This window comes from Denticeps clupeoides, chromosome 16 (genome assembly GCF_900700375.1).
Source record: "Denticeps clupeoides chromosome 16, fDenClu1.1, whole genome shotgun sequence".
NCBI classification, from domain to species: Eukaryota; Metazoa; Chordata; class Actinopteri; order Clupeiformes; family Denticipitidae; genus Denticeps; species Denticeps clupeoides.
The window spans coordinates 17,534,254-17,560,176 of record NC_041722.1 but is presented as its reverse complement, the minus strand read 5'-3'; the positions used below and the strand labels follow the sequence as shown (position 1 = coordinate 17,560,176).

The window sequence follows — 25,923 nt, the reverse complement described above, 5'->3', positions numbered from 1 at the left end:
GCCGCACGATGCGCCGTTGCCATGGCGCCAGGAGGGCGCGGAAGTGACGTCACCCGAGCCAGCTGTTGTTGGGACACGTGACTGTAGGCAGCCGGGGGGGGGGCGCAGGCGAAGTCGCAAGTTCGGCGGCGATGAGGGAGGCAGCTCCGCAACTTCTCGGCCGGGTACGCGCAGGAGGGTGTCGCTAAAGCCAGCCGGGCCCGCCCGCGTCCACCGGAAACCCGACCGACATGGTTCTGTCCGCGCACGCAGGCGGAGTCGGCGGTCCGGACGTGTCGGGGGCCGGGATGGCTCGCTAGTTCTACCCGGCGGTCCAGTTCAACCAGCTAACTCTGTTTGGGGAAGATGGCTCCGTTCGGGTCCCGGAGGTAGCAGCCAGGCTACTGGTTCCGGTCGTTTCTTTTTTTTTGTAGAGAGTTTTTTTTTGGTTTGTTGCTGAGGGGATCCAGCGTCGTGTCGGTTTGTCGTCACCGGCCTCGGTTCGGCCGAAGAGCGGGTCCACGCGTCGGGCGCCTTTGTGGGTCGGCGGTAGGGGAGCTGCGCGGCCGAATCTCCGCCACCTCGATCCGGCCGCCTCCAGGTGCCGCCGCGGCCGACGACAGACGACACTGGGAATCCCGCAGGCCACCAAACTGGCGAACATGAAGCCGGACCGAGGTAAACCACCTCCGTTCTGTCTGTCTGTGTGTGTGTGATACGCTCCGGTCCCGAACTTTCCCCGTCCACGACACGGCATTCAGACGCCGATCCGCTCGAATTCGGTGGTGTTTTTTTTTTATTAATTTTTTTAGCCACAAACCGAGTTTCCGCGCGTGACGTTTCGTGCAAGGTCACGCGAACCCCGGTGACCCCCCCCCCTATCGGTCGGTAAACACGGTCACCTCCTCCCCCCACCCTCTCCCGAGAACATTTACATTTACAGCATTTATCAGACGCCCTTATCCAGAGCGACTTACAATCAGTAGTTACAGGGACAGTCTCCCTGGAGCAACTTAGGGTTAAGTGTCTTGCTCAGGGACACAATGGTAGTAAGTGGGATTCGAACCCGGGTCTTCTGGTTCATAGGCGAGTGTCGGCCTTTAGGGTGGTAGTAGCCTAGAACTTTAGCCCGGACCCGCACGCTGCTGATTAAAGGAGCGAGTAATGGAGTTTCCTCTGAATAAAAGCAGCCTTCCTCTTTACAACAGCGGCCTGGTCGACTTGGAACATTTTCTTCCGGCAAAACTGTGCCGTTGGCTTGTTTCTAAGGAAACGTCCGGTCCCAGCTTGTCACCCAAGGTGACCCCAAAATGTTAAATCCCGCCTGGTCCTGTTTCACACTCCTAAAAATAATCTTTTTTTGTTTTTCATGCCGCCCCTGTACTTCACACTGGACCCCCATGTTGTCTCCCAGTAGTTGAGGCCCGGCTCCCTCCCCATGCCGGCGGCGGGCTGCGTGGGGGTTAAACGTTATCGTATTTCGCATCGCCGCGGCGTCCGGCCGGCCGGCCCTGGGTACGGCGCGTCCCGTCGGTCCCCTGCGAGACGGGTGACGTCAGGAAGGGCCATGTGGAGGCTTGTTTGTGCAGATAGCGCCGGAGTCCGTTTAACAGCTGATCTCATGGTTTTTTTTTACGAGGCGGCGAAACTGGTCTGGCAAGCGTCAGTCAGCTGTGAATGCAAAACACACACACACACACACACACACAAGAGTGGAGCGCTGGCTTCCTGTCAGGCCTGTAACGCGGGGTTTTACACCCCTTCCACCAGGGAGGGGCGGGCCTGATATGACAGCACCGCCCCGGCCCAATATCTGCCACCGGTCCCGATGGACGGGCCCTCTCTGTCCTCCTGTTTGACGTTTGAAGGAGTTATTTCGGTCCACACTGATTCTTCAAACGCTAATTTCGCAAAAAGGTCACGCGTAACGTAAAGATGTCTATCCTCACAGGGCGCACCTCATTACACCGGTGTCATTTTCTCCTCGCCTGCCGGGGAGTCGCTGTGTTTTTAGGTTACCAGTGCTCATCAACCCTTCTTACAGTTAGACAGCAAGTCGATCTCTCGCTGTCTTTCCGTTCTCTTCGAATCCGAACGTCTTAATCTGTCCCCCGCAAAAGGCGATAAGAGTACCAGCGTTCCCAGCGAGGCCCTTACGTAACGCCGGGACCTGTCGGAACACATCTCCGCTCCTCCCGGGGCCGTGCAGCACGCGCCTCTCTCAGGCGCTGTCGTCAGCTCCCCCGCCCGGCGGGCCGGCGTTGAGGAGGCGCCGCGGGAAGCGGGGCCGGCCATCTGGACGCGAGGTGGACGCCTCTCCCTGGCGTCATCGGGGCCGAAAGGTTCACAAATAGAAATTCCGCCGCCCAAAACATGGCGGCATTTACATTTACAGCATTTACCAGATGCCCTTATCCAGAGCGCCTTACAATCAGTAGTTACAGGGACAGTCCCCCTGGAGACACTCAGGGACACAATGGTAGTAAGTGGGATTTGAACCTGGGACTTCTGGTTCATAGGCACGATGGCGCTCTCCCGAATTCTTTATACATGCCGTCCGAGATGAAAGCTCCCGACTGCTAGCGGTTTAAATTTAGTGGTTTTCTGCGGTAAAATGGTGTCTACTGCGGGGTAAACGTGTTGACTTACGTGTCTGCGGGACCAGAAACGAGCGAGGAGCCCGTGACCGTGTGAAATGTCGGCGATGGTTTCATTGGACAACAACGAGAGGCGCCACTTCTGGTCTCCCGATGGAGGCGTGGGTTCATGTCCCACTTCTGATCCGCCGAGGTGCCACTGAGCAAAGCACCGTCCCCACACGCTGTCATGGCCGCCCACTGCTCACCAAGGGTGATGGTTAAATGCAGAGGACAAATCTCACTCTGTGCACCGTGTGCTGTGCTGTTGTGTATCAATCACTTCACTTTATATACTTGATCACTTTTCCACCTAAACTCGTCCCTGAACACATCATCTGGTTTTTGGAACCTCTGATCTTCAACACGTTTCTCTGTGAAAATATCATCTAGTAACCTGGAACATAATCTTCTGTCTGGCGATGGTGCCGTTTTGTGTTACCAGGTTTACGGATCGCTTTGCCAAACCCGTCAAAAACTAGTCTGCATTCAAATGACGTTGGGCTCTTGGGAAAACCCCCATCCAGAGAGTCCCAGTTGCCGCCAGTCATGTTACTACCAATTCCTTTTTTCCTGTGTAAATGACATCCCAAAATGCTGACGAGCATGTCGTTGGGGTTTTCATGTCTCGCTTCTGTTATTTTAGGATTTCTTGTACGTGAAGAAGTGGGGGGAAAAAAAACGTCATTTGCTCCTAGTCAACACGCGTAGCGTAGCTTTGTCAGCCGTGAGCTCCAGTAGGGTGATGGATCAGACGAGTGTCGGGACGATTGGTGCGTTTCAGGGGTCAGTAGTCAGGGCCACGCGCTGGCATTTATATGAAGCCTGTCGCTGGACATCCTCGCGCAAGCCCAGGGCTTTCTGCTCTGCCTAGCACACATGCCACGCCTGATAACATCTTGGCTGCATCAGACGTGAAGCCCAAGGGCTTTGGCGTTCGGTGTCACCCTTGTCCCTGCCAAGCAGGATCGCAGTTACGCGAAATTAAAGTTTTCCCCGGCTCAGGTCCTGCGCGGGTGTGCGCTTGGTGCACGGCCGGCCTGAGATCCGCCAGATGTTGTTCCAGAGATGAAGGCTTATGGGCTCAGGGGTTTTGGTTAATAATCACCTTGAGCAAGCAGCCATGCAAGCTGAAGTTTGGCTTTCAGCCTTCAATGATTGTCTCGTGGCATTAAATTGGCCAAGTCTAGTTGGCTGGACCCTCTGTTGGTCTCCAAAAGAGCCTTTGACCCATGGTGTCATTACTGGCTGGCCATTAGTTTACCGACAAATCCCATTTTCACGAGAACCAGTATGGTTGAGGCATGTCCCTCAAAATCTGAAGAAATCAGGATAAGTGAAGGATATTATATATTTGTATTATTGGCGCGCGAGAGATTCTGCCTCTCGCCGGTTAAAGTTGAGTGAACACAGAAAGCCGTATTGAACAAGCGGAGCAGGCCTGGCTGGCGTTTCTGAGAAGTCCCTGGGACCATTCCTGTTGGGGGTTAAAGGTCAACATCACTCACTCGAACTCTGTTGTTTTCACCTCCATCGCCCACCTGACTGAAGAAGATGGGTTTTCTCCAAAAATACAAAGCGCGAGAGAAGGGCACGGTTATTTTTGGCGCCTCGCCCTGCTGACCGGAGCTCGGAAAATGCCGACGGAGTGTTTTTATACCAAAAAAAAAAACAGGTGGCTTATCACCATCCGCCCCCACTTCTGACCTCATGCACACGAAAATGACAAATTTCTCCGTATCTGCAGACGGTGGTGCTTTAAAAAGTGGCGGTAGACGGTTGGCGCGTATCGGCCGTCCGCTTCCCCGCCAGTCCCCCTCGCTCCATGGGCAGCGCACGAACTGGGTGAACGGTGGGGATTAGCGGCGTGTACTGGGATGCGGAGTTGTGTAACGGGTCGCCTGGTGAAACGTCCGGTTTTTCTAATGATTTCCCGGGGCGCCGGCACGGATAAATCTGAATGAAGTCAAGCGGGAGGTGGCCGTTTGTGTGTGTGGGGGACAAATAATAAAAAAAAAAACCTCGTCGAAATATGTGACTTAAAGAACGGCGCCTTAGGGATGATGGAATATTTTTTACGTAACCCAAATCGATCTGGTGCTCATCTCTTCGTAAATGTCATTCCGGGGCTTTTGGGAGGTTTCCGGGGGTAAAAACTGACCGACAGCCTTGCAGAACGCTGAGCTTCTGTCACCGTCAGCGCTTCCTCAAAGGTTGCCGTCAGCAGGCTGCGGCCTGGCGGCGGAGCCCGGAATCGAGCTTTTGTCTGAGCGAGCGGCCGGCCTCGTCCTGTTCTGCCGGGGCGTAGAGGCACGAGCGACGGCTCCGCGCTCCAGATGAAGCCCGGCTTTCGCCAACGCTGCTGTGTGCTGCGGCGGATCCTGCGCTGGGTCGGACCCGGAAGAATGCCTGGTTTGTGCAGCCCGTTCCTCGCTGCCCTCATGGGGCAGTGGTGGCCTAGCGGTAAAGGAGGAGGCCCCGTAATCAGAAGGTTGGCGGTTCGACTTCCGATCTGAGCAAAGCACCGTCCCCACACCATGTTTCCAAAAACTACGCATTATAGTGTCCCCACCTCTTTCCATCATTTCTGTCCACCAAACTTTTCCGCATTTCATTTCTCCATTCTGTGGGGCTGGTGGGTGCCAAGCGGGAAAGGAAATGACTCCTTAATTGGAAGGCTGCTGGTTCAGGCGCAGAACTGCCAAGGTGCCACCTCAGGTGCCACTGAGCACCGTCCCCACACACTGCTCCTCGGGCGCCTTTCATGGCTGCCCACTGTTCACCAAGGGTGATGGTTAAATGCAGAGGACACATTTCACTGTGTGCACCGTGAGCCGTGCTGCTGTGTATCGCAATGACAATCACTTCCAATTTATGGTCTGAGAGAGCAGATGTGGAAGAGAGTCACCTTGAAGGGACCGTGTGCAGTAAAAGAAAGTTCATGAATCCAGTTGACGCTGTTCTGCTTGTTGCCGAGGGGGAACTTGTGGAAACCTGAAGCTGCAGAAAGTTCATTTCAGGTTCGCGCCGCGTTTTTCCGCCCGTGTTGTTGGCACGGATTCCTGGCCTCCCGATAGCTGAATTGGCCAAACTGCGTTCAGCGGACCTCAAAAAACGTTTAGCGGCCGTATGTGCGATAAAAGTTAATGAGCACTCGTGTGAATGATTAAAGGCTTTTTGCCTTTTAATGTTAGCCACGGGAGAACAGTGCGCGGTTGTGCCGGGCGGCCACTGGGCCTTCCCTCTGCACAATGGAAGCACAGAGCGTCCGAGTTCACGGGAGCAGGAGGAGGAATCGCGTTTAGTGCTTCAGCTGGCCAACAGACAGGAAACTGTACCCAGGTCTTGGCAAGAGTCTCTCGGCCAATCAGACGTCGGGGCCTGTTGCTATGCGAGTTCTGGATCTGCCCCCGCCCCCCTGGCCGGTGGGGAAAAAGGAAGGGCATTGTACGAGAGTCGAGCGCAAAGTTTTCGGGGCGTAGGGAGCTTGCGAAGTTAAACCCAGTCACCTCCGTTGTAAGCGGCGGCGGCAGAAGAAACGATCCTCGTGCCGGTGCGGAGAGTGCTCTGAGGCCGTGTGGGCATTGCGAACATCAAAGCAGAAATTGAGGAGTCCCCTGGTCCTGAAGACGACGACGGCGGGCACAGCACCGCAGACAGACGCATTATCATCATCAGCGCGTTGCCAAGGAAATCCTTTGTCCCCCCCAGAAAGCAGATCTGTCCTTCTGACCAAAGGCTTTTGTGCAGAACGTCTATTCAGGGCTTGTTTGTGCAAGTTAATTATAGGTGGGCTTCCAGGTCGCCCGGTGAGTTAGGTCTGTTGTTCTGGTGCCGGGCAGGGAGGAGTTTACGAGGAAGACCTGCTCCAGATGAGACATTGAGCGTGATGTTTAGAAGTGTGGTGTGAGTTTAATGTGCCTCCTGTTGGGCAGAACTGTGGGATGGGACGCTGCAGACCAGTGGTGGTAGTAGCTTAGTAACACACTCGCCTATGAACCAGAAGACCCAGGTTCAAACCCCACATACTACCATTGTGTCCCTGAGCAAGTCCCTGATTGTAAGTCGCTCTGGATAAGGGCGTCTGCTAAATACTGTAAATGTAATGTAAACGAGACCTGGGCCAGGTGACGTTGGAATGCATATCTTTGTCCTTGGCATGGCTGCACGGACATAAGCTGCGTGGCCCCGCCCCCCTCAGCACTGGCACGCCTACCGTAGCAGAATCCTGTTTGGAGCGCCTGTCGCGGCGTTTGCGGCGATGGCCGTTTGTCCCGCTCCTTTGTGCCCCTCTCTGGGGTATGTAGGTCACACTCGCCTCTCTGGCGAATGCCGGCTGGACCCCGAAGCCAAAGCTCTGCTCGTAATCCAGTGGGGTCATCATTCCTCGGGCCCGTGCCAGCTGAGGGGTTGGGGGGGGGGGTTGGTGGCACCAACGGCAACTCTGTGGCTTTCGTTGACTTATTTCATTCCAGTTTTTTTTTTTCTGAACGTCGATCGTTTTACTCGCTCATTTGTTTTACTAATTAAAAGGTTCTAGAACCGAAACTTTGTCTCGGCACATTCGTTGTTTCTGTAGCATTTGACAAAGAAGGGCCGTGACGTTGCAAGAATCGAATTCACGTGCATTTTATTGCATTCCCGCAACGAGACAGATGGGCCCGCATTGGGCCTGTATAGTTAACGCTGAAGCTCTCCACCCCGTTCTCTGCGCTGTTCTGCAACGTGGTTGATCCCACCCTGTGTCCTTTGTTTTTTTTGGGCCAGCAGCCACCGTAATGACCGAAGTCGTTACAGCGACATCAAAGACATGCCGCATCGTGGAGCCCCGTTTTGCTGCTTTTCATTTGGGGTGGGTTGACGGATCCTTCTCCCAGGCAGCACAGACATTATGCACCTTTTTACGTAAATCAGAGTCTAGTGCCTCAGCCAGGAATTCTGCTCTCCAGCATTTGGACGTCTGTGGAACGCATGCTTCCATTTTGACATTTGGACAAGGCACCATGCTACTGATTTTATTGGAGGGGGGGGAGACCCCTGCTTTTTCTTCCCCATCGGTCGAACACTTACTCGTGCCCATGTTTGCCATGAAGAAAGCACGTCCTGGCTTATTCCAGAGTGAAAGGGCTGAGGTGGAAGATGAATAGATGGGAGGGCGAAGTGCTGAATGGCCCCATTCAGAGGACGGCACCTCCTTTCGAGGCGTCGCTTCACGCTAAATAAGTAACGGGATGTCTTCTGCAGAAAGGAAATGTTGACTACCTCTCACCCCCCCTCTTCCGTTACTCCATATGGTCGAGGGGGTTAGCTTCATCTCCCTCTAGCAGTCCGGCTTCTTTGGTTTCAAGTTCTGTTTTCAAAGAAGTGAAGAGGTTGAGCTGGTGGACTGCTGGTAGTGTTTACATGTTGCCATTCTAAACCCCTCAGTCGGCCGCAGTATGTTTCCTTCATGTCTGATGATTTCGTCCTTCTCCAGGGCAACTTACAAGAAGTAGTGACAGGGACAGTCCCCCTGGAGACACTCAAGGTTCAGTGTCTTGATAAAGTGATTGTCATTGTGATACACAGCAACACAGCACACTTCCTTATCTGCTAAGCAGTCATTGGAACAAAAAAACTAAAATAATAATGCCAAAGGAGGCATTACAAAGTGAAAGTGAAGTGATTGTCATTGTGATACCCTGCAGCACCGCACATGGTGCACACAGTGACATGTGTCCTCTGCATTTAACCCTTGGTGAGCCAGTGGGCAGCCATGACAGGCGCCCGGGGAGCACTGCTAGGCCACCACTGCCCCATGAGAGGACACGACGGTAGTAAGTGGGATTTTGAACCTGGGTCCTTCAGAAACAGTTGGTGCAGGCCGCGCTCGTCAGATTACGTTAAATACCGCCAGCTTACATGAGCACTGCAAGAGTAAATATTCAGGACGGCCAGCGGCGGCGGTAATTGTAGCCGGCCTCTTCTGACCCAGCCTCCTGCTCAGCACGGAAAGCGTTGTGCCAGCAGAACGCTGTTGGGAAACATTGTGACATGTTGTCAGGCCGTCCTAGATGGAGTCGATCGGGACGCAGCGCTTTTGGGTCAGTGGGACAGGGACGCGTGGGCGCCACTGCGGACGCCCTCTGAGGAGACTCTGCTCGTTTACCTTCGGAGGGGACCGAGCGTGTGTTCGTTCCAACGCACCTGCTGCGAGAGGAGAGTGTTCTGCGCGAACGATAAGCAGCGGCCGCGCCTGCACCCGGAGTTTAAATTTATCTCTGCGGCGGCTGTAAGCCGCTTTTCCGTGTAGGAGTTGCCTGTAATCTGCTGCAGCAGCGATGCGTGAGTGTGGTGTGTGTAGAGATGATGATGATTATGAAGATGGTGCACCAGTCGGCACGCACCACCAAAGAGCCAGGGCGGCTTCAGTTGAAGGCTCGGCTATTTTTTGACCAGGTCCTTTGGCCAGCGGGGGGTCGGGGATGTGGTGAACGAGCCTCTCAGCAGTATTATACAGGGTGGGCCATTTATATGGATCCACCTTAATAAAATGGGAATGGTTGGTGATATTAACGTCCTGTTTGTGGCACATTAGTATATGTGAGGGGGCAAACTTTTCAAGATGGGTGGTGACCATAGTGGCCATTTTGAAGTCGGCCATCTTGGATCCAACTTTTGTTTTTTCAATAGGAAGAGGGTCATGTCACACATCAAATTTATTGGTAATTTCACCAGTAAAGTTTTAACGTAACTTTATTCTTTCATGAACTATTTACAAGTTTCTGACCACTTATCAAATGTGTTCAATGTCACCAACCATTCCCATTTTATTAAGGCGTATCCATATTAATGGTCCACCCTGTGGAGTAAATGCCAGGAGCATGCGGACAGTCTTATAAGTCACGTGCCTCCTCTCTTGCCGCGTTGTTTGAAGTTCAGCGGAGTGTTCAGCTAATGAATCGTGTTGCATTCAGCATTGAATCAGTAGCGATACTGGGTTTGTCTAAATTCTCCTGCTTGGACGGATTGTGCATTGAGAAAATGGCGCTGGGTTTATGAGCATTCACATGTCCCTAATTTGCATATGTAACATTTAGAATGTGCACCATTCCAAGGGTGAAACTATGGTTGGTGTTACTTAGCCTTATAGTTGTCTCATAGTTGATAACAATTAGTAAGATTTTACCGGTTTCTGCTTATTTATCACACTGTTGTGAAATTCCGGTCTGGGAAAATTGCTGATTCTGCCCCAGATTATTATTGAAATTGCAGTTGTTGCAGGAATGTTTCTAGATCCTGTTCCAGGGGCATTTATCTCCTGTTGCTTCTGAGTTTCGTGTGTTGGACCGGTCAGTAGACGGTGTTGTGCGGCGGGCGTAACTGAGTCGGCCGGGTGGCGGCTCCCGGTGCATGAAACCGTATCGTTTGCGGAGAGTCGAGTGGCCACGGTCGGATCGTGAGCGGATTACGCAAGTGCTCCGCGCCGACCTGCGAGCTGACAATCAGGATTATCCTGAATAAACAGGACAATTAGACGCATTCTTTCCGGTTTTGTTTGGATTGCAAAATGCAATCTTATCGCGCCGGTGCGGCGGTTTATGCGAACCCGGTCCCGTGAGCCTTGCCGCAGACCTGCCAGTCTGGTGGTGCGGGGAGGCCCGACAACGGAGCCCGATTGTGTGTCGTCTGTGAGAATGGATCACCGCCGAAGCGTATCGCATGACTTTGTCTGGAGTCGTGGCTTCCCGGGCCTAATGAGACCTGTTGTCTATTAACAAGGAAGAGGTCGGAGGGGGGAGGACGGGCGAAGGACCGGCCGTGTCCAGGTCTCTGAGCATTGTGTAAGCTCCACCGGCCGGCGTCGCGGCCACTTCTGTTCCCGCCCGGTGCCAACGGTCCTCCGCACGAGGCTGACACGGGACCTGCTCAGTCCGTGTGTTTACGGCGCTGTCCGAAGGACTCGCTCCTGACCAGCTGATCCGCTGGCCGGAGTCCAGTGCCTACCGGGGACGGCGCTAATAATAATGATGGAGCGCAGCTCGCGCTGAATAGCCGGCGGTTACGTAAGGCTAGGAGGCAGGAGCGCTGGCGGCACGCAACAGGGCGCCGCTGTGTTCCTCGGTTCTCGCTCCCCCACAATCGTGCTGTCGTGCTTCATCTCCGTCTTGGACATCTTGGACGCTTCTGTAATTATAAACGCGTACTACGTGTTTTGTCTGATTTTTTTTTCCCCGACCCCTTCGGTAAAGCTTTACCTTTGACCTAGTTAAGTGAAAGCATCAGGGGCGCGCGGTACGCCGAGAAGCAGCCCGGCCGTTGGTGTTCGCTTCTCTCCTCCTCCTCCTCGTCCCCCTGCAGCTGACAGCCTCCTCCTCCTCCCTCCCGATGTTCTCTGTGTGTTGACTGCAGCCGGGCCACGTGCACCGAGCACGTGGGGAGAGTTCCCTGGAAGAATGTGTGCGCCACCCCTTCACGTACATTCTCACACATGCACGTGCGCGCGCGCGCACACACACACACACACACACACACACACACAAATATTCCTGGGCGCATTTAACAGAAACGCATGCATGGCCCAAATCAGCTGAAGATTTGCACTGTGTGTCTGTGAACATGCTCCTCCCACACACACACACACACACACAACTAAAGATACTCCGGCAGCGGCAGTGTTTACAGGTTTTATATTTCCGTTGTCCTCTACAGCCCCGAGTGTCATATATGGAGCCAAGCGCCTGGTTGGTCCAGACCCTCGGTGGGAACCTGGCAGCTCACGCAAGATTAACGGCCCGTGGGCCATTGTTCGTGGCGGAGGCTGTCACGTGACGGCAGAGCGGAGCTCTTCCCCCTTCCCTCGCGCTATTTGCTTATCTGCCTGCCCGCAGAGAGGTCTGCGGGAGCTGTTAACACCCCCCCAGACGGGAGCCACCAGGTGCGCCTTCCGGGCGTATCTCTCCTGTGCCGTGCCGCAGCAGCAGCTGCAGCCGTGTGAGCCAGCATGCTGCCTTCCAGACTCCTTCGCCATTTTCCACGGTGGAGCATAAAGGCCTATTTTCAGTAGGAACTTACTTTTCATAGGGGGCTTATAAGCATGGCTCTAAAGCCTGGCTTAAAAATAGAAAAGTACAGTCAGTATGTTTCCAGTCTAGGTCCAGTTATACCTCAACCAGTGTCCCTTTTAGATTCTTGGTATTGTGCTTTTTTGGGGGGGTTTACCTATTGCATCACAGACCAGCTTTACAGCTCTGTACATTTACATACATCTGTACCACAGGGTGGTAGTAGCCTAGTGGGTAACACACTCGCCTATGAACCAGAAGACCCAGGTTCGAATCCCGCTTACTACCATTGTGTCCCTGAGCAAGACACTTAACCCTAAGTTGCTCCAGGGAGACTGTCCCTGTAACTACTAATTGTAAGTCGCTCTGGATAAGGGCGTCTGATAAATGCTGTAAATGTAATGTAAAAAATGTACATTGGGGCAGTGGTGGCCTAGTGGTTAAGGAAGCGTACCAAGGCACCGTCCCCACACACTGCTCCCCGGGCGCCTGTCATGGCCGCCCACTGCTCACCAAGGGTGATGGTTAAAAGCAGAGGACACATTTCGTTGTGGTGCAGTGTTTCACAATGACAATCACCTCACTTTCATTTTATGCGAGCACGTACGTGCACCATTGTTGTCAAGACAAAGCCAAAATTGGGGAGGGGATGGTTGGGCATTGTAGGACAGGTTCATCATTACAACCAACCTCCTCCACACTAGCTATGTTTGTCAGTAACCATCTTGGGAAGGTGCTGCTTAAATACAGGGTTCTTGTTGAATTTCAAAAGACAATAAACATTTAAAGTCGTGGAAAAGTAATTGAAATCTGATTTGACACATGAATTTAAAACAACGTACAGAGAAACGTGAGAAACGTTTTTCTATGTTACAACTACAACGTTTAAAACGAACACACACACACACCCCTTCCCCCCTCCTTTCCCCCCTGTGACAGCTCTGCACATGCTTGGCCTTCTTAGTTTTACATGGTGCCACCTGCTCTGCCATCCTGTTCTTAACCGAATGACAGTGCCACCGAGTTCTACCCAGATGGGTCACGGCAGGACGCTATGCTCTCCGTGTGTTTTTTTTTTTTTTTTGGTAATCCTTTAATGACCTAACATCCACAAGTTCCATTTTCTCTGACAAGTGACCGGTCCGATTAAACTGACTTGAAGCATCTAGCCGAGCTGCTTTTTGAAGGTCATAACATACACACAGTCGTGTGTTTCTGGTCCCGCCCTAAGCCAAGTCCCTGTAGTTTCAGCTGTGATATTTCTGTTTGTGTGAGTGAGGTTGAGCTGGGCAATCAGCTGACGTGTAAGGGCTAAATTTACCACCTGATGGGTGAACTGGAAGAGTGGAGTCATTCATTCGTCTCCTGGTTTGTGTGTGATCCTCAATGGGTGGAGTGTCGGAAAGACAACACTGACTGTGCAGGTGTCACCGGTAAATCAGAGACAAAGATGAACATAGAGCAGATGATTGCGCTCGGCATGGATAACCTGTCAAACACGTCACTTGTACGCAGAGAGCAGGACTTTTTACATTCTTCTCTATTCGCATGTATTAATAATTAGCCTGCTCGGCCATCTATGTGTCCCACTGTACCCAATTCAGCCTGAGACACTAATAGGGCTCACAGTATTGGCGTTGGAGTCTGTCTTGCACCTTATTTTGCCTGAGGTGTACCTACGTTTTTCTACTCAAATTAAAATTGCTTAATAAAAAGTCAAGAGTTTTATTCAGAGTTTGAAGTTCCTGCGTCATCTGAAAAGAGCCCAGAATCGCACATTATCACTGCTTCCATGCAGTGTTTTTATGCATACTAACACTTTGAAATAGTGGACGTGTTTTGGACGTGTATCGACAGGCTAGGGCCATGGCTGTGTGTGGGATGCCAATTTTCAGGGCTGTTTGTGTTTGGTGGATAAGACCACTTTTAAGAAGAGTCTAATTACTGTTCATACACCCCATAGCGTATGACACACATGCCATTATCCACATCGTATAGTCGACTGCCCGCAGGACATGCTCCAGTGGAACAAACTCTAGTGTCTCTTTAGTGGTGGATCAAGACGAAAGCAGACACGACTTCAGGCTACAGCGTCTTATCTTTCCATCAGATCGTGTTGCTGAAAGATCTCTCTCTGACTGTCTTTTTTTTTTTTTTTTTTCCCCTCTCGCTCTCACAAACAAACACACTTGACTGTGAGTCACACAGATTTGAGTAGGTCTGAGGTTTGTGTAACGCATCAGAAGGCCACGGGTGGATTTGGTCCTTGACCGCGAGTCTGTGTGCCTTGTTCTTCAGATGCCACGGAGGAGTTCTTTGAGTACGATGCGGAGGAGTTCCTGGTGTTCCTGACACTACTCATCACTGAGGGCCGCACGCCGGAATGTTCCGTGAAAGGACGGACTGAGGGTCTCCACTGTCCACCAGCACAGTCAGCACCCCCGGGGCCATCCAAACATGAGTGCAGCGACAAACTGCCTCAGGTATGGCCATGGGCTACAAACAGACTCTGATGTTTCACTGGGAATTAGAAAACAGCAAATATTGGAAATGTCTTCAATCACCCTCATTCTTTTGTCTGTCCTCAGTGTCGGCAGGCTAGGAGGACACGGTCTGAGGTCATGCTCCTCTGGAGGAACAACATTCCCATTATGATTGAGGTGATGCTGCTGCCCGACTGCTGCTACAGTGACGAGGGTCCCACCACTGACGGAGCTGACATCAACGACCCCGCCATCAAGCAAGATGCCTTGCTGCTGGAGCGATGGACCCTTCAACCTGTGCCCCGGCAGTATGTGACCCCCTCAGCTTTGACATTATTTTCATTGATAGGCTTTGTCTCAATGTAGTGTTTCACGTTTTCCATGACAGGAGTGGTGACCGTTTCATTGAAGAGAAGACCCTGCTGCTGGCTGTACGTTCTTACGTATTTTTCTCGCAGCTCAGTGCCTGGCTGAGTGCCTCACACGGCATCGTTCCCAGAAACATCCTGTACAGGTTGGTGTCCATGCATGGAGTGTGTCTGGTTTGATATGTATAGCAGAGAATGACTGATCATGTTTATGTGGTCCAATAGAATCAGCCCGGCTGATGAGGAGTTGGTGTGGAACTTCTCCCAGACCCCGTCCGAACACGCTTTCCCCATCCCCAACGTGTCCCAAAGTGTTGCTCTCAAGGTGCGCGTCCAGTCCTTGCCCCGGCAGCCAAACTACCCGGTCCTGAAATGTAGCATCCACTCTGGCCTCACCTTCTTTACGAAGAGGGTCCCGGACCCCGTTCCAGGGTCGGGTCGCGTTGGTGATCTGAACGAAAGTCCTCTTTTTCCTCGAACTCTGCGCTCCCCACTCCCTCATAGCCCACTCAACTCCAGAAAATGTCTGCAGCCCGAGCCACTACCCCAGGGCAAGGCTGTCAAATGGTTCTACTCCAAAATCAGTGGCAGCCCTCACGTCAGACCACCAGAAGCTTATGGAACATGTACCAATGGGACAGAGAGTCCGAAGGCATCGGGCAGGGAGTCCCCTGTGAGGGCCTTCAAGTCCCTTTCTTTAGCGGACCCTCTTGTAACTCCCAGCCCCAGCCCACGGCCTCTGGCTGGCGAGACCAACCCTCTGATTGGCTCCTTGCTCCAGGAAAGGCAGGAAGTCATTGCACGCATTGCCCAGCGCCTCAACTTTTGTGACCCCACTGCCCCACACATCCCTGATGGCCTGTTCACCAGCCCCCAGTTGCAAAGTCCCAAGTCCCTCTGGACCACCGCCCGTGATGAAGAGGGCCAGTTAAAGAAGACCAAAGAGCCCTGTTTCCCCAGCAGTGGCCCTCAGCTGCAGCAGCATCCACAGCTTCATGAAACAAGCAATGGTGAGGGGAGATGCCGACCCTCTCCTTTTGACACACCCCTCAGCCCCCGCAGTAGATCGCGAGTGGAGCGAGAGCCACACACTTCCCCCAGACCTGCCTCATGTCGCCGCCTGTTGCTCAGCGAGACGCCGGACACGTCGCTGATCAGCGAGGCAGTACAGGACATCTCCCGTCTTATCCAGGAGCGCCTGCAGCAGTCCCACAGTCTCCTGCACTGTACCTACAAGCTCTGCAAGGACGGGGTGCTGCTCAAGTCCCCGGCCCCGCCCCCTGAGGACTGCAGCCAATCTGAGCAGCGCAATGGCCTCCACACTCCAACACACAGCCTCAATAGCACGCCCTGCACCAGCTCAGAGCCGACTGGCAGCATCACGCGAGGCAACGCCGATTCCCCCCAGCCTGACTGTTCCCACAGACCACTGAAGGTGGCCTGTCCAAAACTTGAAGACACTGTGGGTTCTCCCACACTGCAGACAACCAGCCATTTTCAGCATGCCAAAAAGGACAGTTTCCTCACAGACACAATACGTAGCCCTAGCCTACTTGACTCAGCCCAGGAGAAGGGCAGTTGCAGCGAGAGCCCCTGGCTCAGACAGGCCAAGGGCCAAGAGACTGCCCAAACAGCCAAGTTCGAACCTTCAAGGTATGAGTACCAGGACCCATCAGCCTCCACAGACCACACACCCACCAGCCTTACCCACAGAACCCCCAGCCCCGACTGGAGCAATCAGCCTGAGAGGATCCTCAACGGGGAGGCCAAGGGTCAGCTGGTGAGTTCTGTCTAGTTCATACGTGGCTATGATCCATCATCTGAATAGGCTGGAATTTGACATAAGTGGCCTCACAAAGTTGTTTATTTCAATTTGGAGGGTCCTTCAAATGAAACCTCCTTTTTGCAGACCGAGAAAGATTCATCTGATGAATCCCTAATGCGACCCATCCTGTAATTCATTACATGATTTAATGCTCTGTTTTATGCTCTATACTGAGAAAATGTTAAGGGGCGGAGCTACGTGCTCTAAAAGTTACAGCTGGAGGCTCTGTAATTATCTTTTGGCGCAACCATCTCATTTAACAAAGTGGGGAGGCTGTGGCCTTCAAAAAGTTTGCTGCCACGAATTGATACCCGGTTGCAGGTATTGTCACATGACCGAGCTATCTTAGCGATAACTTGGTATAGATTTTACTAAACTACTATAGCATAATACATTTTATATTGCCCCCTAGTGGTCTCCAGATGCATTTATTCTCGACTGTGTTAATGTAAATTGAAAAGCACAATTTTAGTACATAAATGCTTAAAACATTATACTTGCCTTGTGCAGAGAGACAGTCCTCTGTCTCCCCTGAAGCCGTGCAATAATTGGAAGAAGCAGAACCGCCACTCTATCGATGGGACCGCCACCAAAGCGTTCCACCCTTGCACAGGCCTACCTCTGCTATCCAGCCCAGTAAGTTACATTTTAGCACACACCCCTCTGCCATTTTTCCAAACCTTGTTCTGTCCCTTTCACTAGCACTCGCTCAGCATATCGCAGATATTGGCTTTTTGAGTAATCGTCTCCGAGCTGAAGCGACCATTCGTCACAGTGTGTCTTAGTCAGTGCTAAAACCTTTCACACGTGCTAAAGGCTTAGATCATCGATGTTGCTCAGCCTGACGTTTCCTGCTGTTGGGTGAGCAAGGGTGACAGATTTTCAGTTCAGTTTAGTAGGCCAGTGATGCGGGGTGTGTGTGTGTGTGTGTGTGTGTGTTCGTTCCTGATGCCTGGAGTCAAACTAGTGACTCAGTTTCGCCCGAACCAGCCATGGGCTTCTGAGTAACTTCCTGTTTGAGCCGGTGGCATTCAAGGAAAATAACTGGACTGTGGTCCATGTCCTCTGTTTTGTTCATTCAGGTTGAATGTCTATAGACCTCGTTGTGCTGCCAGTGTGTTTTATTGCTACCAGATGAATGATCTGTCATTGCTTTATGATGGGTGGGGGTGACTTCCTCTGCAGATGGAGGTCTCACACCGGCTTTCTGTTCACACACACCAGAGCGGCTCCCTGCACATTTCAGGCCGCAATGAGCACTATTCCTGACTTTGATCGCATTGCATTTGATGAACTTTCTTCATTTTGTTTCAGGTTCCTCAGAGGAGAAGCCAGACGGGATATTTTGATTTAGACACATCACTGAATCGATTCAAAGCTCAGCCTTGGGCGACCAGCAAAAGGTACATAATAAAGTACATTATTGGTCTATTGGTCAAAAGGTCTATTATTGAGAATGCTGATCACCCACTGCACAGTGCTGTGGAGGGGCAGATGAGTTTTTTCAGCAATAGACAAACATGTTTGAAATGCCCCACAGAACGCCTCAGGAAATTCTTCCTTTCCACAGCTATCAGATTTTTTAACTCACCCCTTTGCCACTCACTCACACAATAAGTCTCTCTCAACCGTACACTGAATATCTGTAAGTCTGTAAACAACATGCAATATGATCCTTCTGCTGTTGTTCTTCTGTGCAACTGTCTCCTGTTGTTTTTTTTTACTGTGCAATAACTCACTGATTGACTCTTTTAACTTTGAACCCTTACATAATCTGCAATGCTGCTTTAGCCATTGCTACATACTTATTTTTATTTTATTTATAATCATTATACTTTTGTCTGTCTCTCTGTGCACTTGTTGTATGTCTTGTACATATATTGTATGTACATTGTATGTCTTTCCCTCGGTACAGTTGTAGCATAAGCAATTTCCTTGGGGATTAATAAAGTTTTCCTGATTCAGATTTTTGGGAAGAGGGGGAGCATTCTGTGTTCAGCTGTACCCTCATCATACTGCCATCTACTGTACACAGTGGTGCACTTACATAAGACTCTCTCTGGCCTGCTGAACAAAATGGCTGGCAGCGTCGCCACTGTGTTCAGAACTGTTGTTTTGATACATTTCTGCAAGCATACGTTGGGTGGGTGTGCACCAGGCTTACTGAGTGTGTGTGTGTGTGTGTGTGTGTGTGTGTGTGTGTGTATATAGAGCCTGTTTGAAGAGAGAGGGAGACACAGATGAGCCTCCACAGCAGCTGCTCAGTGCCAGCGCCCCGCCTGCAAGCCTCAGCCTTCTGGGAAACTTTGAGGTGCATTTGGGGGACACCGGTCACACACTAATCACAACACACACACACCCTGATGTTCTACCAAAGTTTTGGGGGTCGGGGATATTCAGTTATTAAAATAAAATGTGAAAATATTCATGGGCAAATGTCAAATATGTTGATCCACAGGAGTGTGTTCTGAACTATCGCTTGGAGCCACTGGGGACCGTTGAAGGATTCGCCGCTGAGGTGGGCGCCAGTGGAACATTCTGCCCAAATCACATGACATTTCCAGTGGATGTGTCATTTTATAGTGTCTCGGATGACAATGCACCTTCTCCCTATATGGTAACACTTTTTTTATTTTATTTTTTTATTTACGTATTATTATTATTTTGCAGTACAGTAAATGAAGTGGGTGTTATTGGTGTAAATTAATTCCATGTTGTCTCTTGTTTCTAGGGCGTTATAAACCTAGAGTCCCTTGGTAAAAGGGGTTATCGAGTACCTCCATCAGGAACCATTCAAGTGGTGAGGCAGCACATCATACATATTTACTCAAATATAATGACTCATACCAAGCTTTATTATGCCTATGGAGTGCTGGCGAGGCGCGGATTTGTCAAGAGCTTATCAGGTGAACGTGTATTGTTTCAACAAGAGCCGGTCTTTGATTGCAGAACCATAATTATTCATACAGACGTGAGCACAAAGAGAACAAAGTAACGTCTGAGTTGCTGAGATGTTAAAAGCAGCTTATGACTGCAGTGAAGCAGTGCCCTCTAGTGATGTAATCTGCAGATAGAAACATCATATGCATAGATCCATGTGTTTCTGCTGAGGCTTGGCAGCTCAATTCAAAAATGCTTTTGTTTTCTTCCAGACCTTATTTAATCCCAACAAGACTGTGGTGAAGATGTTCGTAGTGATGTACGACCTGAGAGAGATGCCAGCCGGTCACCAGACATTCCTCAGGCAGAGGACCTTCTCCGTCCCAGTAAGGCGCGAATCCAATGGCTACATCAACAAGAAACCCCACCCACTGAACCAAGGACGGACCCTGCGTTACCTCATACACTTGAGGTGAGTAGAAGAGCTTGCCCACCCACCCACATACGCTGTACGGTGCCGCACACAAGAAACTCATGTCTTGTTTGTGCTTCCTGCCTGTTCCCCAGGTTCCAGAGTTCAAAATCTGGAAAGATCTACCTCCATAGAGACATTCGGCTCCTGTTCTCTCGAAAATCCATGGAAGTGGACAGTGGTGCTGCCTACGAGCTGAAATCATTCACAGAGTCACCCGCCGACCCACCCTTCTCCCCGCGATGCTAGTCCGAGTCTCTGAGTCCGATTTGCTGGTGTTAAGCGCTTGATCGTTAGGTCAATAGTCATGTTCCGAATGTTCTGTTTGACACACTTGTTCCACGTCTCACAGTATTTATAGACTTCGCTCGATAAGCGATCATCATGTTTCAGTTAAATTGTGCAGAATATCACTTTTGACCAAAGACTGCGTGCTAAACATGAGCTCAATCGACTCGATCACCTTCTCCTATCGGCTCAATCAACTCAATCACCTATGTTCAGATCTGCCCGCCCAGAACCAGACTATTGGGTCTGGGCAGAGGTGGTTATAAAGTCCCCCACCCTCAGAGCTATGATAGAGTTTGAAAGGAGTGACGTAGATTTAAGACCATGGACCATTTTTCTTAAGAAAGAGAACAAGCAATCAAGCCAGAGCAAACTACAGATTGACACTGAGAGAGCACTGTGTATTTCCATGAGAACTGGAAATGAAAATTAGTAATATTCTAATACTTTTGTACTGTTACAGAACCACTTTATCGGAAGTGTTGCAATAGAAGAATAAATACAGATTATCTTACTAGTTTAGTGTTTACATATTTAGTTTGTCAGTTATTTAATATTTAAATTAATATTTCATTTACTGCACATGTGATGCCTGTCATGCTAAGCATTATGTAGTGTAAAATGTTTCAATCATATGTATTTTTGACTTTAATATTAAAATCTGAAATAAATATATATATATATCTTTATCTCTGTTTTTTTTTTATTTGTCAGTTCTTTTGTCATTATGAAATTAAATTTTCAAATACCTTGTAGCTACAGATTTTTCACCAATGAATTGACAAGTGTTTATTTACATTCCAAACGTTGAGAAAATGTTAAGTTGCTGTAAGTTCTCCTGAGCAATCTAGTGCTAGACTGTAACTGCAGTGGAGGTCTGCCGTCCTGAGCAAGTAAATGTGGTGTTTGTTGAGTTATAGAATGGATATCTGACCCGGGTACAAAGATTGGAACATTTTTTCAGTTACACAACAGGTTTCATGGCAAAATTACTTACTGCCCTAAAATGAATTACAATTGGAATTTACCTGTGACCATCTTTTCTCTTGTCATAGTGTTCTTACACACATACATATATATATACTCTTAAGCCACTGCAAAGAAATTCAAGCTATAAATTATGTTGTCCACAATTATATATATGTTATTTATATGATATTTTTATCAATGTAACAGTAGGAATTGTTTGCATACATTAAATATGTTTAAAGAAGGTAAAATGGCCATGCATTTCTCCTGTTTAGAATTCACATCTCAGTTGTACAATCTAATCACATCATGCAGCAGTCATGTGATTGATCTGCCACATGCCCTGATGCATGCGTGACATCAGACCGGTGTGATGTTTTGTGGTTTGTCCAGTTAAATGCAAATGCTTGTTTGCTGCTTGATCAACAATCATATGTAATACTTGGATTTACATTAAAATGGACATTTATTGCAGAGCGACTTACAACGTGCTTTCACGTTAGCATGAAATGAAGTAATCAGTTCTTGTTCACTAGGACTCAAACTATGAATATGATCATTTTATTTCACTCAATTGTAGTTTCTTTTTGCATAAGTCAGACTATAAGAAAGGTATAAGTTAGTCTAAGCAAGGCCGGAAGCTGCCGTTTGAAAATACTCAGCGACTGTTCTGTTCTGACCTCAACCAAGACAGAGTGAATTTCTACATTTCCTACATTCCGGGTCTGCCTACAAATTCCACGCATTTTAAAAAAAGTTAAGTCATTGTTGTCCCCTCTCCTTTAACTTTCACCCTTGCTGAGCAGACATATATCAGATAGTGAAAAGAGAACGGGAGTACATTCAACATGGCGGCTGAATTGGCACGGAGCGCCCGATCCACTCGGCCGTTTCCGTAGCAGCTGCCATGTTTTGGCTCCGAGGGATTTCTATGGCGGAGAGGCGCTAGTCACTGCCACAGTTCTTCCTGACCGCGGAGAGCACGCAGTCCTTCCCCGCCGCCGAGCCACCAGAGACATGTCGGAAGACGTGGAAGGAGTTCAGACGGGAGAGGAGGTGGCCGAGGAGCCGAAGGTGCGTCCGCTCTCCGGGCCGCCCTGGGAACGCGTTTCTGGGCTACGCTCCCGTCCAACTGCTCTCCGGATTAATGGAGTCTAACGTGGGATTTTCATCGCACGTAACTTCCATTGACGTGATCGGGTCCAGAATGTATCGGCCACCCGCGCAGGATCGTCCGTTGTCCCGAGTAGCCGACTAAGAGAGCGTCGCCGTCGACGCAGGGAATTAGCCCGTCAGATGTATGTTCGAGATTAGCGCGTTAATCTAAGAAAGAAGTGACTGCCGCTGGGATCCGGGACGCTGTTAACCTGTTACACACTTTCGGTCGGAACCCGTAACAAAACCGGCGTCTTGTCTGTCGAGTTCGGGCCTGTTTGTGCGAACTGTGTTGCTACCGTGGCTAGCGAGTTAGCATCGCGCTCGATGACGTCACGCCGATTTCCCCCCACTTTATTTAAAAACAGCAGAAGTAAATTTGCTAAAGTGACTTTTTTTTTTAATCAATTTGGGGAAACATTTTGGTAAAAGCTCAAATTGATGTTGATGTAATATTTAAAAAATTAAACTGAAGTGTCGTCGGTGTTCGGTCAGACCATTTGAATTTGACCCAACACTTTTTTTTTTTTTTTTTTTTTTTTTTTGCCAAATGGTCCGACCAAACGTATTAAAATTAATTATTATAAATTGTCGTGATTTAAAAAGTCTGCTCGCCAGTGTCCAAACCTCATGGGTGAGTTGATTCTGAAGATTCCACCCACTAGGGCTGGCCGATTTATACGATCTTCAGAGATCGATGGTCGCGATAAAGTTCTGCTCCGTCTGATCTTCTGATAAGCTTTGGGCGTTTTTCTCGGTGAAAATGGCAGGAGTGAATATTTGAGTGTTTTCACATACATTTACATTTAAAAAATGGAGACGTCCCAGGTTTTCCGTGTTGATTGCGGCTCCTTGAGGAACAAGATATCGCGGAAACTAGAACAAGCAAACAAGAGGATGCAGGCGAGACTCGCACAGTCCGTGACGAGAGAGCAGCCGATAAATCCGATTTCAGTGCGTGCAGGACCGAAGTCGTAATAATAACTTCTGAAAACTGAGATATATATATATATATATATATATATATATATATATATATCTCATATATTTTTTCCATTACATTTACATTTAAGGCATTTGGCAGATGCCCTTATCCAGAGCGACTTACGTGTTTCCATATTACCATCGATGAAGTGATCAGTTCTGGTTCATTAGCACCCCCAACTATAAATACAATCTTTTTATTCACTCTGTTATAGATTCTGTACATAAGTTCGACAACAAGAAAGTTACACGTTAATCTAAATATTCTCTAAAGAGGAAGGTCTTGAGCTGCCGTGTGAAGGTGCTCAGTGACTGAGCTGTTCTGACCTCGAGGGGAAGAGTCTAGATGAGTGTCTTCCTTTTACCTTCAGAGATGGAGGGACCAGGCGAGCAGTACTGGAGGCTCGGAGTATACGAGGTGCAGTGCGAGGTGTAATAAGGGCTGTGAGGTAGGATGGTGCTACTCCATGTTTGGCTTTGTAGGCCAGCATCAGTATTTTGAACCTGATGCGTGCAGCTACTGGGAGCCAGTGGAGGGAACGTAGCAGAGGGGTGGTGTGGGAGAATTTGGGAAGGTTGAAGATCAGTCGTGCTGCTGCATTTTGTATGAGTTGTAGAGGTCGGATGGTACATAGTGGTAGACCAGCTAGAAGGGAGTTGCAGTAGTCCAGTCGTGAGATTACTAAGGACTGAACCAGTAGCTGCGTGGCTTGGGTTGACAGATAAGGGCGGATTTGTCTGATATTGTAGAGAAGGGATCTACATGAGCGGGAAAGGTTGCTGATGTGAGTCGAGAAGGAGAGTTGGTTGCGGGCTGTTGTAGAAGGAGAGAGCTGTGAGTTGTCCAGGTAAATAGCAAGATCCTGATGTGGCGAAGAATCTGCTGGAATGACTATTAGTTCAGTTACACCCAATCCTACCAACCACACATATTGTCACACCATTAATGACCAACCGACCATAATTAAAGGTCTCCTATTATTAGTATGGTATATATGGTAGATTCTCACTGAAGGCATAAAAACTATGAATGAACACATGCGGAGTTATGTACTTAACAAAAAGTGGAGACCTGACCTCCACAGTCACCATACCTGAACCCAGTCCAGATGGTTTGGGGTGAGCTGGACCAACAAGTGCTAAACACCTCTGGGAACTCCTTCAAGACTGTTGGAGAAGCATTTCAGGTGACGACCTCTTGAAGCTCATCGAGAGAATGCCAAGAGTGTGCAAAGCAGTAATCAGAGCAAAGAAACTAGAATATAAAACATGTTTTCGGTTATTTCACCTTTTTTTGTTAAGTACAGAACTCCACATGTGTTCATTCATAGTTTAGTGAGAATCTACCAACGTAAATGATCATGAAAATAAAGAACATTGAATGAGAAGGTGTGTCTTTTGGCCTGTACTGTATATCAATCTTAGGTCCCCTAATACTGTGGCTGAATTTTCCGAAAATCAGCCACAGTGCAGAATTACAGCAACTTTTGACCCAGTCCCACTATGAGATTTCCCCAAAAAATGATACAATGTTCCAACCTCTGATTGGGACCAAAGCGAATGTATTAAAGGTGTGAAAGTGCCATGCATCAGAGCCCTAGTCATAAGGCAGCAGTCCAAGCGTGTGTCACACCGGTAAATCCTGTTCGGTTCAGGCTCAGTTTCCATCGTCGATGCAAGTTGGGGTCAGCAAACGTGAGCTTCCGGTCTATAGTGTACCCATCCTTTCCGTCTGATGCGCTGCTTGTACATTTGTTTCAGTGATTTGGTAAATGGGTTGTAAATTTGTTTTATTAAAGGTAAAAATTTGAATGAGATTTAGTTCGAGTTCAGTACTATAATTGCCACCTACTGACCTTTTTTGGTGTGGCTGTACTGTGCAAGCAATAGGTGTGCAGGTAAGGTACTGAACACACCTACCAGGCCCGTGGTCTCAAGAGCTCTGGTGCTCTGCACACAGATGCTACTGAAAATTTTGGCTTATTGGGTCTGGTCATAAAATGTCCATTTATTTCTACAAAATTCACCAAAATTAATCATTTAAGGGGAAAAAAATACTTGGCATTAATGATGATCAGGGTTATGATGTTTGTGTTGAAGCGTGTGTTTCGGAGGCGCTCTTCGGCGAGGCTGCAAGCCCTCTATCATTCTTGACTTTTTTTTTTTTTTTTTTAAATCTATGACTTAGGAACCAGAGACTAAAATGATCAGCATGGAGAAAGCAGAAGAGGCCAAGCTGAAAGCAAAATATCCCAACCTGGGATCCAAGCCCGGAGGGTCAGACTTTCTCAGGAAGCGTCTTCAGAAAGGGGTGCGTTTCAGACTTTCTTCTCTCTCTCTCTTTTCTTTTCTTTTTTTTTTTCTTCTCTTTGTAACATCTGGGCTTCCAGTTTGTCGATACCTCATACTGGTTAAAGAGCAGCATTGCATTCTGTTTATTTGTCTTATAGAGCAGACATGAGTGATCCGACCACGTTGCCAGGTCTACGCAGACTTATCTCGATTTTGACTGGATCACAGCCTCTGAACAAGATTTCTGTTATCTCGCGTATTTTGCCTGAGTTCCCTGCTTTGTTTCTGCAGAAGTACTTTGACTCTGGAGACTACAACATGGCGAAAGCCACAAAGAACAAGCAACTTCCTGTGGCCTCGGTAGAGAAGACAGAAATCACCGGGGACCACATCCCCACACCTCAGGACCTTCCCCAGAGGAAACCTTCTCTGGTGGCCAGCAAGTTGGCTGTTTGATGATCCCACCATCACACTGCAAATTCTTTAAAATAATCATAATCATCATCATAATCATCACACCTTTGTCTTTTTTTTTTTTTCTTTTTGCC

General features: G+C 49.3%; 2 protein-coding genes across 2 annotated transcripts; both read left to right on the top strand.

The window, feature by feature from the left end:
• The first annotated feature begins 104 nt into the window (after positions 1-104).
• atosa (atos homolog A) lies at positions 105-20,664 on the top strand. Its single transcript, XM_028956286.1, has 12 exons — positions 105-657; positions 13,958-14,142; positions 14,248-14,450; positions 14,531-14,656; positions 14,736-16,290; positions 16,846-16,971; positions 17,650-17,738; positions 18,547-18,646; positions 18,794-18,952; positions 19,067-19,135; positions 19,488-19,687; positions 19,783-20,664. The coding sequence occupies exons 1-12, from the start codon at positions 642-644 to the stop codon at positions 19,934-19,936; spliced, it is 2,982 nt and encodes a 993-aa protein (XP_028812119.1). The 5' UTR covers positions 105-641; the 3' UTR covers positions 19,937-20,664.
• A 1,161-nt stretch (positions 20,665-21,825) lies between these two features.
• Positions 21,826-25,840, top strand: LOC114765823 (cAMP-regulated phosphoprotein 19-like). Its single transcript, XM_028956287.1, has 3 exons — positions 21,826-22,018; positions 25,272-25,394; positions 25,667-25,840. The coding sequence occupies exons 1-3, from the start codon at positions 21,962-21,964 to the stop codon at positions 25,829-25,831; spliced, it is 345 nt and encodes a 114-aa protein (XP_028812120.1). The 5' UTR covers positions 21,826-21,961; the 3' UTR covers positions 25,832-25,840.
• Positions 25,841-25,923: the final 83 nt, after the last annotated feature.

Coding starts and splice junctions, on each gene's coding strand:
- atosa (XM_028956286.1), top strand. Junction 16,291..16,845: donor GGGAGGCCAAGGGTCAGCTG/GTGAGTTCTGTC, acceptor TGCCTTGTGCAG/AGAGACAGTCCTCTGTCTCC. Junction 19,688..19,782: donor CGTTACCTCATACACTTGAG/GTGAGTAGAAGA, acceptor CCTGTTCCCCAG/GTTCCAGAGTTCAAAATCTG.
- LOC114765823 (XM_028956287.1), top strand. CDS start 21,962: ATGTCGGAAGACGTGGAAGGAGTTCAGACGGGAGAGGAGGTGGCCGAG. Junction 22,019..25,271: donor AGGTGGCCGAGGAGCCGAAG/GTGCGTCCGCTC, acceptor TCTATGACTTAG/GAACCAGAGACTAAAATGAT. Junction 25,395..25,666: donor GGAAGCGTCTTCAGAAAGGG/GTGCGTTTCAGA, acceptor TTGTTTCTGCAG/AAGTACTTTGACTCTGGAGA.